Here is a 19,271-nt window from a genome sequence, read left to right on the forward strand (position 1 = left end):
TGCACCAAAATTAGTCAGGAAATAGCAAGTGATCTGTATCATTTACAATTTCCAAAACTGAGATCTACAGGAAGATGTTGCATTTTACCCAAATTGATGCATGCCCAATTCAGAAGTAGTAAGAAAAATATTTTCCACCTCTAAACAGGTGATAAATGAGTGTCATCCATAAAATTCATTTCGTGAGGACTACGCAAGCTAACCTAATTAGTTTTCTATATTCCAAGACTTCTTGGAACAGGTATCTCTGAGTTCTAAGTCTGAACAAGAAGCCGTTATACCAGACAATCAATCAATCAATTAAAATTCACCCAATCTGAACTTCACTGCAACTGGAGTAGAGTCCGACCTTTTTTCTCATCTATAACCACTGTACAAACTTCTCAAGTCAAATCAAAGTCAGTGTCTTAGGGACTTCCCTGGTGGTCCAGTGGTAAAGATTCCGCCTTACAATGCAGGGGATGCGGGTTCGATCCCTAGTCAGGGAACTAAGATCCCACATGCTACGGGGCAACCAAGCCCAAGCGCCACAACTACTGAGCTCACGTGCCTCAACTAGAGCCCACGCGCTCTGTACCCCGCGCACCACAACTACAGAGCCCATGCACCCTGGAGCCTGCACGCCACAACAAGAGAAAACCCACACGCCACGACTAGAGGGAAGCCTGCACACCACAACGAAGAGCCCAAGTGCCGCCATGAAAGATCCCGCATGCCACAACTAAGACCCGGCACAGCCAAAAACTAAATGTCTCAGAAAAGGAAAAGGGGAGATATTCATTAAAAAAATGTATAAAACTAGAATGATTGTCTAAAAACACTGAGCAACTCTGGAGTTTCCTCTTCTTCACTATGACAGAGATCTGTAACCCACTTCAGAAGCTGAAGAAACGTGACTTACTCTTACACATATACTACAATACTCATTGATTAATACCCATATATATCTTCATTTACTTATGTACATATATTGCATGAACAATCTACTGGGTTGGCCAAAAAGTTCATTTGGGCTTTTTCTGTGGAAAAAACCCAAATAAACTTTTTGGCCAAATATGTGTGTCTGTGTGTGTGTGTGTGTGTATGTGTATACACACACACACAGAACTAGTAATACAACAGTCTTGACTTCATTCTGACATTTAGCCACACCAACACAATGAAAGATATTTATCCAAATATAGATCATATTTGTTACCAACATTTTTATTTCCATCTACATTTTAATGAAATCTATCCTCTGTAATATAAACACTAAGTCAGTGAACAATTTTTAAAGTAACAGTGAGGGGCACGGCAATACTAAGTACCCTGTGGCTTAAGAGAATTAGTATTCACTGTGTATCTACTTAGACATATGCCTAGTAGTGTTAGGCACTTTAAAAATGTTTACCTCTTAAATCTTCACAACCATCCTATTAAATATTAATCATAACTTTAAAATGAGGAGGAAGCTGGGGTTCAGGAAGTTTAGGTAGTGAGCTAAAATTCAAAATTCAAGACTACCTAAAACATAAAGCCCATTCTCTCTCCACATGTCCTCAGAAAAGCTTGTTTAAAAATATGTATATAGGGCTTCCCTGGTGGCGCAGTGGTTGAGAGTCCGCCTGCTGATGCAGGGGACACGGGTTCGTGCCCGGGTCCGGGAAAATCCCACATGCCGTGGAGCGGCTGGGCCCGTAGGCCATGGCCGCTGGGCCTGTGCGTCCGGAGCCTGTGCTCTGCAATGGGAGAGGCCACAACAGTGAGAGGCCCGCGTACCACAAAAAAAAAAAAAAAAAAAAATGTATATATACACAAAAAGAAAAAGAAAAAAAAATATGTATATATATTATACATATATATAATGTACTACACACTAAATACAATGTATTTAGTGGAGAAGGGGCTCTATTTCAGGAAGCAAGAGAAAACACCACCACCAGTAATTAAATAAATAAGAAAATACTAAACAAATTAACAATACCTTACTCTTACACTGAAGCAAAAACTAGATGGATTCTACAAGATGGTGAAAAGTGGTAAATCACAAAAAATTCCTAAGAAGTTCAAATGTGGTGTTAAGTTCAAAAAACTTAACAATATCAAAATGGTTTAAGTAAAAAAAAGAGATTTACAAATAAATAAAAAACATGTTTTGAACAGTAAATACACTATTCTAAGCACTTTACATGTAACACTTAATCGTCACAATTAATACAGTAATCACCCCCTTTTTGCAAATGGGGAAACTGGAAAAGAAATGCTAAGTAATTCAAAGTTGCACAGCTCAGGGAGGAAAAAAAAACAAAACAGAAACTAGGATCTTAACTCAAAACTTTGCTCCTTCCTATTATGCTAAATGGCATTAACAAACAACAGTTAAAGAGAGGGACATATCTAGTACTATAAACAATATGGTCAAGTGGTGTACGCAGAGCTATTTTGATTTTTAAAACCCAAAGTCCACAAATAAGCATATGAAAACATGTTCAACATCATACGTCATTAGGGAATTACAAATTAAAACAATGAGATATTACACACATATTAGAATGGCAACAATCCAAAACACTAACAACATCAAATGCTGATGAGGGATGTGAAGCAACAGGAACCCTCATTCATTGCTGCTGGGAATGCAAAATGGTACAGCTACTTTAGAAGACAATTTGGCAGTTTCTTACAAAACTAAACATATTCCTGGGACTTCCCTGTTGGTACAGTGGTTATGACTCTGCACTTCCAATACAGGGGGCACAGGTTTGATCCCCGGTCAGGAAACCAAGATCTCACATGCCGCGCGGTACGGCCAAAAAATTTTTTTAAAAAAGAAAGAAAACAAATTAAACATATTCCTGCCATAAGATCCAGCAATCATGCTACTTGGTATTTACCCAAATGAACTGAAAACTTATGTCCACACAAAAACCTAGACATAGATATTTATAGCAGCTTTATTCATAACTGTTACAACCTGGAAGCAACCAAGATGTCCTTCAGTAGGTGAATGGATAAAAAAACTGTGGTACATCCAGACAATGGAATATATTATTCCATGCTAAAAAGAAATAAGCTATCATGCCACAGAAGGACATGAAAGAAACTTAAATGCATATTATTAAGGGAACGAAGCCATACTGAAAAGGTTACATACTGTATGCTTCCAACTATATGACATTCTAGAAAAGGCAAAATTATGGAGACAGTGAAATGATCAGTAGTTGCCAGGGAGCAGAAGGGAGAGAGGGTGAATAGGCAGAGTAAGAGGATTTCAACGAAACTATATTCTACAATACGTCATATACAGTCAGAACCCATAGAATGTACGGTACCAAGGGTGAACCCTAACGTAAACTATGGACTTTGGGTGATAATGATGTGTTAATGCAGGTTCACTGATTGTAACAAACATATCAATGTGTGTCAGATATTCGTGGGGGGGGGTGGTAAATAGAGGAACTCTGTACTTTCTGCTCAATTTTACTGTGAAACTAAAACAGCTGTAAAAAAAAAAAAATAGTCTATTTAAGAAAGAAAGAAAAAACAAAAATCACCAAAGCCAAAGAAAGTGTGTTTACTTAGCAGTTGATATGTAAAGAAGCATCCATTTAACATACTCATTCGTATACATATACCAAATGAAAAATATTTATTAATATATTGTACTAGGCATCCTGGGGAGGGGATATAAACAAGTAGACAAGGCTCCTTGTGACAAGGAGTTTGAAATATAGTTAAACAGACATCATGTACTCACAAAAAAACTAAATAAAATGGAATTTAAATAGTCCAAGACAGAAAACATACCACAAAGAGTTAAGTTGCCAAATTACTAAAATAGGAATTAATAGAACAATATGTGCTTAGGGGTTCAGTGGATCACTTCAGGCTAAAAGAATCAGGAAGTCAAAGATATGCTTTAGGTCTCGAAAAATGGGTAAGATTTGTCTAATTTTCTGGAGGGAATTGGTGAATTCCAAGAAACAGTAAAACTACTGGAGTTGGGAAAGAAAATTAAATGAACCAGTTTCACAAAACAAAATAGGGAGACAAGAGTAGAAAGACTGCTGGAGGCCAGATCATGGAGGTCACTGAATGCCAGGCCAAAGAATGAGCACAGAGACTCAGAAACCTTAACTCTAAAACACTAACAGGGGGCAAATACTTGCCTAACCTAAGTATATACTGATGACTCTTAATCTAAAGAAAATGCATTTATAAACATTTTTTGTGAGATACAGATAATTTAAACATATACAGTAGTCAACAACGGTGGTTTAAAATTCACCATCTTTGCCATCCAAGTGAATACATATACATACAAGTCCTACTCCCATTTTTCGATTTCCAATCAACACCAACAGGCTACCCATAACCCCATAAACTGAACCTACCCATAAGACTACTCTATCACCCAATAAAACTCTCTATCCCCTTAAACCACTTACATCACCACTCTATCCCCTTAAACAAAGATGTCTTTCCTCTGGGGTAGAAAAGAAGGTGGCTCACGGCCCATGAACTGGAAGGAGGGGTCATGTTAGGGCCATCATCACTACCGGCACCTTCTGCCCATTCTATTTATAGGACTGTCACCCTCTATTCATCATTAAAACCAAACCTACTAAGTACCTACATATTCCAGGCAAAACATAAAATGCAGCATTCCTTCCCCAATCATCTGAAGAAATGACACACACAGGGCCCTATACAACCTCTGGTCATTATTATTAATAAACTGCACTTCTCATATACGAAAACACTTCAGAATTTGTCCAGTGTTAATTTCAAACTTTTTTTGTAATCCTGTTGTTTTATTTGCCATAAACTCTTCTACATAATTTTAATCACATACTACTCAATTCTCAATGCATGGCCATCCACCATTGTATCCAATCCCACACTTTCTAATTAAATGTTCCAACATACCTCAACTAAGGTATCCCAAATCAGTGCTATAGTTTGTATCTACCTTTACACTTACATTATGTATCTAAAGCCCTCCCCTTAAGTAATCTACCATTAGTGACTGTTTTCTTCCCTTTCATGAACAGGCACATTCATATGTGTCCAATTTCCCCAATCATTTATAACTAACTCTGGCACATATAATCTTTCTGAAATACGGCCTCCAGATATAAAATCACCCTGTGAGAGTCCTCTTTCTACTGAAAACATTTTAAGACTTTTGTTAATATGGCTTTTTATAGAAATTCAAGTACATATACTATGTTAACACTTATTCAAAATTTAAAGTCATGAAAGACAGTAATAGATACCATTTAAAGATAAAGGTATATACTAAAAAACATAAAGACACGTATAAGAATGATAAAACCAAATTAAGGATAATGCTCATGGGGGAGGGAGAGTTGAAGGAATGCAATCCAGGAGGGACACACAAGACTTCAACTCTATTTGTGATGTTTTATTTTTTTTAACCGAGTCGAGAATACATGGTTGTCTGTCACAATTGTTCTTTATACCTTTTCATATGTGAAATATATTTAAGTGAGTTTAAGAGGAAAGAAATCCAGCTATTAATGAGAAGCACCCTCTCATACAGAGTGACAAGCTGTTATGTCCAAGTTGCAGTAAATGCTCATTGCTACATCTGGGACACCACTCCTGCGCTTTACCTAAGCCAAGAAGAGAAAAATAACAAGACTACAATACAAACTTTCCCTTAAGACATATTTTAGATGTGTTCCAGGTTTATTTTCTATAGCTATACACAACCCATTTCTTTCACAACGCTCACAAAAACAAAAATTAAATCCTTTAACTTTGTATACCTAGAGTCCCATTTACTCTTAAGTGCCTCAGACAGTAAATCAGAATAACGACCTTTCCTTATTTGTCTGTTAAAATACAAGTGAATGGGTAAGACCACTTTACTACTTCCACTTGGCTAAATATGGACAGTCATACACATTACATCTCTGTGCATGAGTCTAACTCACTTGTATACTAACTTTTCAATATCAATTCGTAACATCTAAATTAAGCCACTCATCATTCAACCGCAAATGAAATGTCGTCTCAGCCAAACGTAACCTAGCCAGGGCAATTCCAAAACACTCCACCCCAGCCGACCGAGCGTTCACCTCATGCATACTCGAAGTCCCATCCCTGGACCAACGTTTACACCAGCCAGAACTGCTCTCCTCCAATGGTGAGCCTCACACGCGCCTCCGTATCCCAACTTTCAGCTCGCAGTGGTAAAACCAGCAGAGAGGGCCGGAAGTTTCACCTAGTTCGGAACCCAAAGGAATCTATAACTCATACACCGCAGGTGCCGAGTTTCTTGTCCCTGCTGAGTAGAAGGTGGAAGCCCCGAGCTAGGGAACAAGGGCTAGTCTTCCATGGCGTCCTCCCGAGTTCTAAAGTCGTCGACGGAACAGTTCAGGCACCTGGCCCGCCTACTTCCCTCCCCGCCCCCACTCCAGACCCACCCCACCCCCAACCCGGGCGCGAAGCCTGCTGTACATCCCAGCACCTGCGGGTCCCAGGAACAGACACGGATCCACTTCTCTCCACAAGAGGGTAGGGCTTGGATGTCGCCTCGGACGCTCGCCTCTGGCCACCGGCCTCTCGCGTCGGGACCAACCCTGCGACCCTGTCGCTTTCTGATCTAACAGAAGGCAGTACCGACACCCTCTCCAGGACCTAGCAGGGAGCCTAGGCTTCTCCGGTGCTGAGCTCCTAGGCCTCCTCAGCTCTCCCAAAGGACCAACCTACACCGGACGCTCAAAGCCCGAAAGGCAACTCCCACCACTCCCCGCCTCGCCCGTCTTTTCTTCCCAGCTGCCGCCGCTTAAAAAGCCAAGTCCTAAGGTCCTCCTCAATCAGCTTCCGGGCCTCCCTTCACAGCCAGGCCTGAGCCCCCAGTCCTGCCCTCCGCCACACGCTCCAGTCACGCCGCTTCCCTCCTCCGGAGGCCGAGCCCCGGGGCTGGGCGGCTTCCTTCCCCGGCATCCCGGGGCCCGGCTCCTCCCGCGGCCGGCCCGGCCCCCGCCCGGCGTGCGGCACACTCACCGCTGAGCGCCGAGGCCTGCAGGGTGGCCCCCGAGGTGCCGTCGATGACTTTGATGGTCCCGCGACTGGTGACGGCCAGGATGGCGTTGAGCGCCGGGTGATAGGAGAGGCTGTGCAGCCCTTCGGCGTCGCAACGCATGCAGCCGTCCCGCAGCACCAGCCACTCGGAGACCCCGGCCGCTCCCGCCCCCGCCGCCGAGGAGCAGCCCGGGCCCGAGGCCGCCGCAGCCGCAGCCGCCATCTTCCGGCCTGCGCTCAGCACAATCACACTGGAAGCGGCTCAGTGACAGTCCCGGGAGGTGCAGCACCACCCCCAGTCACCATCCGGGGCCAGGGGGCAAGCCGAGCGCGTTAGCCGGAAGTGAGGTCAGGCGCCGGCACGCACGCGGGACGTCGGCCGCGCGCCCGGAGGGGCCAAGCTCAGAGGGAGGCTGGCGAAGGAGGGGGAGAGGGAGATAGAGAGGCGGGACCCGGGGCGGGAGGGGGAGGTGGGCGGGCGGAGCATGCGCGGGAGGGCTAGCGCGTGCCACGCGCCTCTGGTGTGGCCAGCTACGCGTCCGCAATGTCCCAGGTTTTTTTCGAGCCCGGGGAGTGGCCGCAGCCTGCGCCCCGCCCAGCTCCCGTGCTCCGGGCCGCGGCGGGGTGGGGTGGGTGGGTGGATGGAGAGTGGGGGGTTGGGACGTGTATTTCCGCTAGGCGAGGACCCCGGCCGGTGCGACCTGGACGAGACGCTTTGAGGCCCGTTGCTGCGGTTCCAGCTGCGCCCGGACTGTTTCCAGCAGCGCGGTGCAGCGGTTTGGCTCTGGCCCAAAGGAGACCTCAGGTCTGGGCCTCGGCTCAGCAGTCTGAAAAACGTCTAGTCTGGGTTTGGAGAAACCGAGCGACTTCCCCAAGCGCACGCGTATTACATCGCCCCCCGTCCCATCCCCAAATCTTTCTGTTAACAGAAGTGCCAGATACTAGGTGCTGGAAGCATATAGTTAAGCTTAGTTTCTTTATCCACATTCCAAACGCAAAACTTGTTAATCGGTGTGTATGGGTGTTTTGGGACTGCAGTTAAGTAAATTTACAAATCCCCCTCTGGAGCATAACAATACTTTTTTTTTTTACTTTTTATTTCAAAATAATTATTATTCACAGTTAGTTGCAAATATAGTACGGACTTCTGTGGTCTGTCACCCCAAAACCCGTAACCTCTATCTAATTGTGAGAAAAACATTGGACAAACCCAAACTGAAGGTCATTCTATAAAATACCTGACCAATACTCCTCAAAGATAGAGAGGTCCTACTTACCCAGAGTCCCCTAACAGTTACATAATTGTAGTACAATATCAAAAGCAGCGATTTGACGGACGATGTGTGTATAATTCTTTGTCATTTTATCACGTGTAGATTCATGCAGCACAATCAAGGACTATTCTGTGTGTTTGGGGAACATTGTATTATCCCGGAAAGCCTAATTTCCTCTTCCTTAAAACCTAATCAAAGTGCTACTGAGAGGCTTAAGAATCATTTGTTAAATGTGTAGAATAGGATCTGACATATAGCAGGTGCTCAATAAAAGTTGTGAATGTTAATTACCTTCCCACATTCCTGCAGACGTCCTTCAGGAAATCTTCATGAATTATCCCAACTACATCGTAAACCTGTTTATTCATATGCAAAGTTGTATTTATATAAACTATTCATTCCATTTTAGAATGGTGAATATGCCATTTTTATCCGATGTTGGGAGGTAACATACAATAAACTGGGAAAAATACCCAAGTATTAAAGTCTAAATGAATATCTGATATTGAGTCACTGTGGCTTCATTTATCTGTGAACTTGGGCAAGTCACTTATACATTCTGAAAATGTTCCATCAAGAGTCAAATGGAGATGATCAAATTATTTCCCCTACCTTGGCTTGTTACGAGTCTTTGTGAAAGTACCTGTAAACTGTAAAAATGGAAACACTGGGAGGTTAAATGGCTTGTCCAAGGTCTCACAGCTTGTGAGGAGGAGTTATAATAGCATACTAGAGTTTGAACTCAGGCAGTTTGACTCCAAAACCCATACTCCAAACTTAAGCCTCCTGCTTAAAACTTCAGTGTCTTGAGGTAAATAAAGGAGTGTAAATGATCAAATCTAAATGTAACTGGAGGTATCCTTCCAAAACAGTTTTTTAAATCAGAGGATTGAAGCTGAAACTATAAAAACTGCCATTTCAAAGATTTTCTCTCTCAAGACCCATTTGGGCCAAACTTTTCCATTAATCTGAAAGGTTCCTCTGAATAGGCCTTTAATACAAATCAAGCCCCCCATCTTGTTGGTAGGGAAAACAAACTAGTAACCTGAACACTAAATTTAAACTTAGTGTACTTTAATGTGCTATATTGAAAAGAATAAAAGGCATAGTTTTTTCTGTTAGACTATGTTACATTTTTTCATTGGAACAAAAATATATATATAATTCTTTCTGTGAATTTAGATTTCTTTCACCTATAAATTAGCTTTCTCCAAAGCTCATTACCCAGAAGATGTCCTGAAATACAACACTTTCATAATCAAAAAATTTTGAGAAAGAACTCCCTCTATATTTCTCCTCTTGGGAGATTTATCTTACATACTAGCATATCAATACTGTTTAACCTCCTTTTATCAACATTTCACAAACTCATATAACCATAGAACCCTGAAAAACCAGTGTTGCAAAGAGCAATCTTTAGTGTAAATTGCTGCTTGTTTTTGTGAGTGTGTATTTTTGTTTGAGCACTGGCTGAGACCTCCAGACTGCGGTGAAGTGTTTCAGGACCCAGGGTAAGATTCTTGGAACTGATCATGGAAATGAAATTAGGCAAAACTGGGTGAAGTTTAGCATCAGCTGTGTTGTTAATGTCTTTCTGCTCGCGGAGTTGAGAGCAAATACTCCTGACATTGAAAATGTACTGATTTTCATTGGTATTCTATTTTGAAGCAGTGGCCTTTTGAGGGCCTTCAGCCCAACCATTTTGGGCATAGGTGGTGATCACCTAAAGGAAGTAGAAATTCTCACAGACAATCATTCTGGAAAGAGAAATTTGCTGGAATCAGATATGTGGACTCAAAAAACAGGCCTTATTGATACAGAAAAAGTATTTTTGTTTGTTTGTTTGTTTTTGCGGTACGCGGGCCTCTCACTGTTGTGGCCTCTCCCATTGCGGAGCACAGGTTCCGGACGCGCAGGCTCAGCGGCCATGGCTCACGGGCCCAGCTGCTCCGCGGCATGTGGGATCTTCCCGGACCGGGGCACGAACCCGTGTCCCCTGCATCGGCAGGCGGACTCTCAACCACTGTGCCACCAGGGAAGCCCCAGAAAAAGCATTTTGATAAAAATCCAACATCCTATTTGTAGTGAGGTGGATGAACCTAGAGACTGTCATACAGAGTGAGGGAAGTCAGAAAGAGAAAAACAAATACCGTATGCTAACACATATACAGGGAATCTAAAAAAAAATGGTTCTGAAGAACCTAGGGGAAGGACAGGAATAAAGACGCAGACATAGAGAATGGACTTGAAGACACAGGGAGGGGGAAGGGTAAGCTGGCATGAAGTGAGAGAGTGGCATGGACATATATACACTACCAAATGTAAAATAGATACCTAGTGGGAAGCAGCCGCATAGCACAGGGAGATAAGCTTGGTGCTTTGTGTCCACCTAGAGGGGTGGGATAGGGAGGTTGGGAGGGAGACGCAAGAGGGAGGAGATATGGGGATATATGTATATGTATAGCTGATTCACTTTGTTATACAGCAGAAACTAACACCATTGTAAAGCAATTATACTCCAATAAATATGTTTAAAAATCCAACATCCATTACAAGGAAAAAGAAAAGCCTTTCAGCAAACTAAAAATAGAGGGAAATTTCCCCAACTTGAAAAAAAAAAGCATCCACAAAAAACCTACAGATAACACCATATTTAACAGTAAAAGACTGACGACTGCTTTCCCTCTAAAATCAGGGACAAGTCAAAACATCCGCTCTCATCAGTCCTTTTTTTTTGTTTTTGTTTTTACGATACGTGGGCCTCTCACTGTTGGGGCCTCTCCCGTTGCGGAGCACAAGCTCTGGATGCGCAGGCTCAGCGGCCATGGCTCACGGGCCTTGCCGTTCTGCGGCACGTGGGATCTTCCCGGACCAGGGCACGAACCCGTGTGCCCTGCATCGGCAGGCGGACTCCCAACCACTGCGCCACCAGGGAAGCCCTCATCAGTCCTTTTTAACACAGTACTGGAAGTTCTGGAACTTAATGGAAGTCACTGCAACAAGGCAAAAAAAAAAAGAACTAAAAGGCACAGAAAGAGAGAGAGAGCAGAGTTTCTCACCCCCTCCTGCCCCTCTCTTTCCCTTGCACAGTCACTGGTGATGGGGAACCAGCCTGTAGTAGGAGGAATAGAGGCGAGGTCTAAAAGAGACAAGCTTCCCCAGAACTGCAAGATGATGATTGGCAGAAGAGTAAGCAGGGGCTCTAGCTGAGTTGAGGCCTGTCTGGAGCCACATAGGAACAGAGAGAGAGGTAAAACTGATTCTGGAGCTTACAGAGCAAACACTATCCCTGAAGATTCCCTGGTAAGTACTAGAGAGAGTCTGAATGGATGCCTGAGGTCATGCCATAGGAGCTACAATTGGGGCACATTTATAACATACTCCAGTAAAACCCACAATACACACACACACACACACACACACACTTAAGCTATATACAAAATTGCATAAAACAAATGCTTTATGCATTTGCATTTGCTTAATGCTTTGATATAGTAAGGGAATCTGAATTTAGGGAAGAAAAAAAAACTTTGATGACAATAAAGAAATCTTTAAACTAAAAAAAGAAAAAAAATTGGAAATCAACAGCCTAATGTCCAATTAACTTCTCTGCTGAAGTTTACAGGGAGATTTGCCTTGTCCCAAAGCAGAATACAATGAAGTTCTAATGATTTCTAATGGAAAGGCTGATCTCCTACAAATTCTTTCTATCTGGCCTGATACTGACAGCCAGTATATGTATCACTAAAATTCACTCTAAGGACAAAAAGCACAATGAGATACTACTTCACATTCATTAGGATGGCTACTATAAAAAACAAAACAAAACAAAAGAGAACAAAAAACAAAAAAACACAGAAAATAAGTGTTGGCAAGGATGTGTAGAAATTGAAACTTGTGCACTATTGGTGGGAATGTAAAAGGGTACAGGTGCTGTGGAAAATAGTATGGCTGTTCATCCAAAAATTACAAATAGAATTACAATATGATTCAGCAATTCCACTTTGGGGTACATACTGAAAAGAACTGAAAGCAGGATCTCAAAGACATTTGTACATCCATGTTCATAGCAGTATTATTCCCAATAGCTAAAGTGCAGTAGGAACCCAAAGTTTCCATCAATGACAGAAGACTGATGACTGTATAAGCAAAATGTGAGACATATATCTATATCTATATATGGATATTATTCAGACTTAGAAAGCAAGGAAATTCTGAGTCATGCCACTACACAGATGAAACTTGAGGCCATGATGCTCAGTGAAATAAGGCAATCACATAAAGACAAATACTGTATGATTCCACTTACATGAGGTACTTAGTTAAATTCTTAGAGACAGAGAGTGGAATGGTGGTTGCAGGGGCTAAAGGGAGGAGGGAACGCGGAGCTGTTTAATGGGTACAGAGTTTTAGTCATGCTAGATGAAGAGCTCTGTGGATTAATGGTGGTGATGGTAGCACAATAATGTGAATGTACTTAATGCTGCTGAACTGTGAACTTAAAAATGATTAAGATGGTACCACTACATACCTCTTAGAATGGCTAAAAAATTTTAAACTGACAATAACAAGTGCTGATAAGGATGTGGAGCAACAGGAACTCTCATTCACTGCTAGTAAGAATACAAAATGGTAAAACCACTTTGAAAGACAGTTTGGGGGCCTCCCTGGTAGCCCAGTGGTTAAGAATCCGCCTGCCAATGCAGGAGACACGGGTTCGAGCCCTGGTCCGGGAAGATCCCACGTGCCGTGGAGCGGCTAAGCCCGTGCACCACAACTACTGAGCCTGTGCTCTAGAGCCCGTGAGCCACAACTACTGAGCCTGCATGCCACAGCTACTGAAGCCCATGCGCCTAGAGCCCGTGCTCCACAACAAGAGAAGCCACAGCAATGAGAAGCCTGCGCACCGCAATGCAGGGTAGCCCCCGCTCACCGCAACTAAAGGAAGCCCACGCACAGCAACGAAGACCCAACGCAGCCAAAAATAAATAAATAAATTTATTTTTTTTAAAAAAAGACAGTTTGGTAGTTTTCTATAAAGCTAAACATAGTTTAACCATATGAGCCAGCAATCACACTCCCAGGTATTTACCCAACTGAGTTGAAAACTTATGTCCACACAAAACCTGTACACAAATATTTATAGTAGCTTTATTCATAGTCACCAAAACTTGGAAGCAACTAAGATGCCCTTCAATAGATGCATGGATAAGCAATCTGTGGTACATCTGTACAGTGGATTGTCATTCAGTGATAAAAAAGGAATATACGATCAAGCTATGAAAGACATGGAGGAACCATAAGTGCATAAGGCTAAGTGAAAGAAGGCAAACTGAAAAGGCTACCTACTGTATGATTCCAACCATACAACATTATTGAAAAGAAAGAAGTGTGGAGACAGTAAAAAGATCAGTGGTTGCCAGTGGTTAATAGGAAGGGAGGAGCAATGAATAGGTGGAGGATGGGATTTTTAGGGCAGTGAAACAATTTTGTGTGATTCTATAATGACAGATACATGACATTATGCATTTGTCAAACCCCACAGAACTGTACAACACAAAGAGGGAACTTTAATGTAAACTATGGGCTTTGGTTAATAATTATGTAGCAGTATTTGTTTATTTACTAAAACAAATATGCCATATTGATGCAAGATGTTAATAATAGGAGAACTTAGTACGGGGGAGCAGTTATATGGGAATTCTCTGTACTGTCTGCTCAGTTTTTCTGTAAATCTAAAACTGTTCTAGAAAACTAAAGTTTATTAATTTTTAAAAATGGTCAAAATGGTAAGTTTTATGTTATATGTATTGTATCACAATTTTTTTAATTAAAAAATTTACTGTCAGGAGAAAACAGAAGCACAGTCCACATTTGTTTCTCATCACTGGGAAGGGATTAGAGTCTCCCCAGTTATTCCAGATTCAGTTTCGTTTCACATCAGTGGTATCCTAGTGTCCTGGAAAGAGGCCAGAGCTAGGGCTGTTACAGGATGTGTATATTTGGGATGTGAATATCATGATTTCTAGGAGGGAAATGCAGTCACAGGGAACAATAGCTCGCTAGCTCCAAATATTGGGTTAGTGCCAAAGATCAGTCTTCATGAAGTTAATATGTATCTAGAGGGTACTGTTTTTTAAAAAATTACTCTCTGTAGTAATTTGCATAAGCTTACTAGATTGGTGTGAGGTTTTCTGTACTTCAAAAATTGGAGGTAATCATCTTTAAATGTGCCAGTGTTTCTTGCTTTCCTTCTTCTACATGATTTTACTGTTTTTCTCACTTCTGCTATCCTCATAGTTTTCTTGCCCTTCCTATGAAAAATGTGATACAGTGTAAAGATGAGAAATCAAACAAATTATCTCACAAGATGCAGTGTTTGGGAGACGTACTGATATGTGCAATTTACTTTGAAATGCATTAAAAAAGATAGATTGGGGAGGGATGAATAGAGGAATGGATTGAAGTGGATAGATGTGGGATAAAGCAAGGATAGTAAAATGTTAATGGTGGAATCTTTTTTTACTATGTTTACTATGAAAATTCTATCAACTCTCCTGTATGTTTGAAACTTTTCATAATAAAATATTTTTTAAAATACCAGAATGAAAAAATAAAATTAAACACTTGTAATCCCCCTCCAAAAGAGTTCTTTTCCAGTGGAGCTTTATCACTAGTGACTAAGAGCAAGCTGCTAAAGCTTCCTAACTCAGTCACCTCCTGTGTGAAATTATAAAGCTGGACAAAATCAGCAGTTCCCGAAAGTCATTTTATGTGTTGGCGGCACCAGAGTCATTCTGGAGCCCCACCCTAAACCTATAAAATTAGACTCTCACGGAATCCATATTTTTTAGACAAGTGTCTCATGGGGTTTTAGTACCAACCAGGTTTAGAAACCTTTGGACTACAGAGTCTTTTCCCATTCTGAAGTGGGTACTTGTTTATACTAAACCCATACTAGGATCACATGTTCTTAAATTTTTTAAGGCCCAGGGATCTTATTAAAATATAGATTCTGGGGATGGGGATCTTAGATTCTGCATTTTTAAAAAATTATTTATTTATTTATTTATTTATGGCTGTGTTGGGTCTTCGTTTCTGTGCGTGGGCTTTCTCTAGTTGTGGCAAGCGGGGGCCACTCTTCATCGCGGTGCGCGGGCCTCTCACTATCGCAGCCTCTGTTGTTGCGGAGCACAGGCTCCAGATGCGCAGCTTCAGTAATTGTGGCTCAAGGGCCCAGTTGCTCTGCGGCATGTGGGATCTTCCCAGACAAGGGCTCGAACCCACGTTCCCTGCATTGGCAGGTGGATTCTCAACCACTGCGCCACCAGGGAAGTCCTAGATTCTGCATTTAACAAGTTCCAGCTCTGAGGCCAATGCCGGTGATGCCTAGACCATATTTTGAGAATCAAAGAGCTAGAAGATCAGAAAAAAGAGACAGGGGAACCCCCTATTTTTTCATAGGTTCAATTCTTCTTTTTTGGCCAAACCACACTCACAGGAAGTGAAGCATGTTGAACACCTTCCATTTTCTGAATTTGATATAGAATAATCATATGGAAAAGACTAGTGCCTTTTTGGTGTGAGCAGTCATTATTTCTGGAGAAAAGCTCAATGTGGCATTTAACTGAAAGTTTGGGATACCTGATCCACTTACCTTTGACACTTTCAGGCAACAATACAAAAGTTCACCAGGCTGTTCTGGATTAAGGATAGACATCTTCAGGAGCCATAGATATAATAAGGGTAAGCATAGGATTGCAGCCTGAGATTAAAGGAAAATCTGGTTTTTCATGGACTGAAAAAACAAACCAAAAAATAGTGGGAACTCACTGGAAGTTGACTAAAGTACCTGGAAAGTTCATTTGCTTTCCTCCTTGCTTTCATACGCTACCTGACTTACCTTTCTAATAATATTTTGTGAACAATTATTGAGAATTTATTATGGTCCAGTCACTGTGTTAGGTATTTATTAAGCACTTACTACAACCTCGCCACTAGTGCTAAAGATGAAAGAAACAACAGAACAAAGAAACAGGTGTCGGAATTCCCTGGCGGTCCAGTGGTTAGGACTCGGCGCTTTCACTGCTCGGCCCGGGTTCAGTCTCTGGTCAGGCAGCTAAGATCCTGCAAGCCACAGAGCATGGCCAAAAAAAAAAAAAAAAACAGATATCATTGCTGCTCCTTGGGGATTACAACTAAGTGAGCTAACAGACATTAATCAAATCATCATCAAAAAAATATGTGATAAGTGTATGAAGGAAAAACTTATAGTGCTATGAAAAAGTGACTAGAGCGTGAAATCAGGCTTTTCAACAAACATGGAAGTCAAGCTGACATCTAAAACCTGAAGAGGAAATACCAGTTGAATAGGAAAGTGTTTAGGAGTATTTTGGAAAAGAGAATCTTCTTCGGCTGTATGAAGGCCCTGGGGCATTTGGCTTTTTCCCACCAGTGTAGCTGAAGCTGAGCAGGCCGTGGGAAGAATGGCACAGATGAAGTTCAAGAGGAAGGCAGGGGTCAGCTTATGTCAGAGCTGGTAGGTGTGGGCCACAGTAAGAATTTGGGGCTTTATATTAAGTGCAAAGGAAAGCCATTTAACAGTGGAGTGACAGGATCTGATTTACCTTTAAAGAGACCACTCTGACTGCTATGTAAAGAGTAAATTTAAAGGTAACAGCAGGGGGTATTCCCTGGTGTTCCAGTGGTTAGGACTCCACACTTGCACTTTCTCTGCCAAAGACCTGGGGTTCAATCCCTGATCCAGGAACTAAGATCCCACAAGCCAGGCTCAACCAGGAAACGACACTCACCTTGGGTAAGGCACAAGGGTAAAGCACTCACCTTGGATGCGAAAATTAAAGAGCTGCCAAAACACTCAGTGATCCAGATTAGTCATACTTTAAAAGCAATATTTAAAAAAATAAAATCTACCAATTATGGCCTACAGTCCAGCTCCCTGTTTTTGTAAATAAGTTTCTCTTGGAACCAGGGCTGAGATCAGCTTAAGAAAATACAACAGGATTGTGCAAGTGCAGATCCTGTCTTTACTAAAAATTTTGATGCTTTTCCACCATTTTTTTTTGCACTTATTTTGATTTTTAAAAAGACTTCATTAAGGGGCTTCCCTGGTGGCGCAGTGGTTGAGAGTCCGCCTACTGATGCAGGGGACACAGGTTTGTGTCCTAGTCCAGGAAGATCCCACATGCCGCAGAGCGGCTGGGCCCGTGAGCCATGGCCGCTGGGCCTGCGCGTCCGGAGCCTGTGCCCCGCAACGGGAGAGGCCACAGCAGTGAGAGGCCCGCATACCGCAAAAAAAAAAAAGACTTCATTAAAACATGATTTATCACTGAGGTTTTTGGCACCCCCATAGGTTTTGCACCTCAGGCGAGTGCCTCACTTGCCTCACCCTACAAGAGTAGAAATAGGAAGACCAATGAGGAGATCATTCTCCTATTCATTCAGATTTCACATAAAAAGTCCAAAATGATGGTTTTGCTTAAAAGAATCAGATCTATCTACCCTGAACCTGCTCTCCCATATGGCAACAGTTCCCACTCAGTAGGTCTATTGTGGGACAAGAAAGTTCCCCTAGAGGCCTGAGGGGCTCCTGTGATTGAGAATTACTACTGAGAGGGACAGAGTGAGGGACACCTGGGAAAGCCAGAACTAGCGCAAGATCCTCTGACCCAATCCGTCCTCTCATTGCCCTGTTTCCTTTGAGCATTAATATCAAATTAATAAAATTGTACCTTTCAAGATAAACAACAAGAATTTACTGTATAGCACAAGGAATTATATTCAGTATCTTGTAGTAGCCTACAATGGAAAAGAATTGGAAAAAGAATATATATATCTGAACCCCATGATGTGACATGCTACTGGGAAGGATATCACTTTGAAGTTTCTTGCTAAAAATGCATACCTTCAATCTAATCATGAGAAAAAGATCAGGCAGATCCAAACTAAGGGACGTTCTACAAAAGAACTGTACTCTTCACAAGTTTAGTACTCTCCAAAAGTTTCAAGGTCATGAGGACAAGGAAAGACTGAGGAACTGTGACAGGCTGGAGGAGATTTAAGGAGACACGATGACAAGATGCAATGTGGGATCCTGGATTGGGTCCTAGAACAGAAAATAGATACTGATGGAAAAGCTGATGAAATCCAAATAAAGTTTGTCATTTAGTTAATAGTATTGTACTGATGTTAATTTCCTGGTTTTGATAAATGTACTATGGTGATGCAAGATGTTAACATTAGGGAAAACTGGGTGATAGGAACTCTCTGTATTATTTTTGCAACTTTAGCGTGTCTAAATTACTTCAAAATAAAAAGTTAACACACACACACACACACACACACCTTAAAGGCTGCTTTAGATTGATTGAGGCCCTCTGGAATGGACTGAGAGGCAAAGAGAGAGCCAAACTGCTTTGCTCAAGAAATTCACAGGACTTTGGGGAGTGACACTAGAGGACAGGGGAGAATGTCAAAAAGGAGACAAGTCCCCAACTACAAGGCTCTTTGTGGAGAGGCAGTCATGAGGAGGGAGTGGCTGAGGGACTTTTAAGAACAGCATCCAAGCTGAGGCTCTTTGTTGGGCCATAATGGGCTACCACGTACCCCTTGAGTAAAAGTGTGGTCCGTGAAGGCTTGTGGTTGTACTTTGGGAACTGAATGAATCAGGAGGATGCACAGCTGTAACACAGGACAACAAAGGGACAACACTGTGTGGGAGGTAAAATGGCAGAGAAAAAAAAAGTCAGCAGAAGCGAGAATTCAAAGATAGAGTCAAACAGGAAATATGTGGGTACCATAAGAATTTCCAGAGGTTTTGAAGGAATACTGGGTTTCCCAGGATATTGTGCTTCTGGACTATTTTACTTAAAGCTTATTTTGTTTTACACTTTGTCTTTAAAAATTCATTCCCTCTCCCTCTCCCTCTTCCTTACCCAT

The 19,271-nt window shown here is 42.0% G+C and overlaps 1 protein-coding gene across 1 annotated transcript in view; it reads right to left on the reverse strand.

The window, feature by feature from the left end:
• The window catches only part of BIRC6 (baculoviral IAP repeat containing 6), a gene marked incomplete at both ends in the record, with an annotated part of 232,550 nt that extends 225,206 nt beyond the window's left edge, over positions 1 to 7,344 (reverse strand). Inside the window, 2 exon segments of the mRNA XM_079721218.1 lie at positions 7,021 to 7,290; positions 7,293 to 7,344. Coding sequence (XP_079577344.1) covers positions 7,021 to 7,290; positions 7,293 to 7,344 — 322 coding nt within the window.
• Between the last annotated feature and the right edge of the window lie 11,927 nt (positions 7,345 to 19,271).

Source organism: Hyperoodon ampullatus (genome assembly GCF_949752795.1).
Source record: "Hyperoodon ampullatus genome assembly, chromosome: 15".
Classification (NCBI taxonomy): Eukaryota; Metazoa; Chordata; class Mammalia; order Artiodactyla; family Ziphiidae; genus Hyperoodon; species Hyperoodon ampullatus.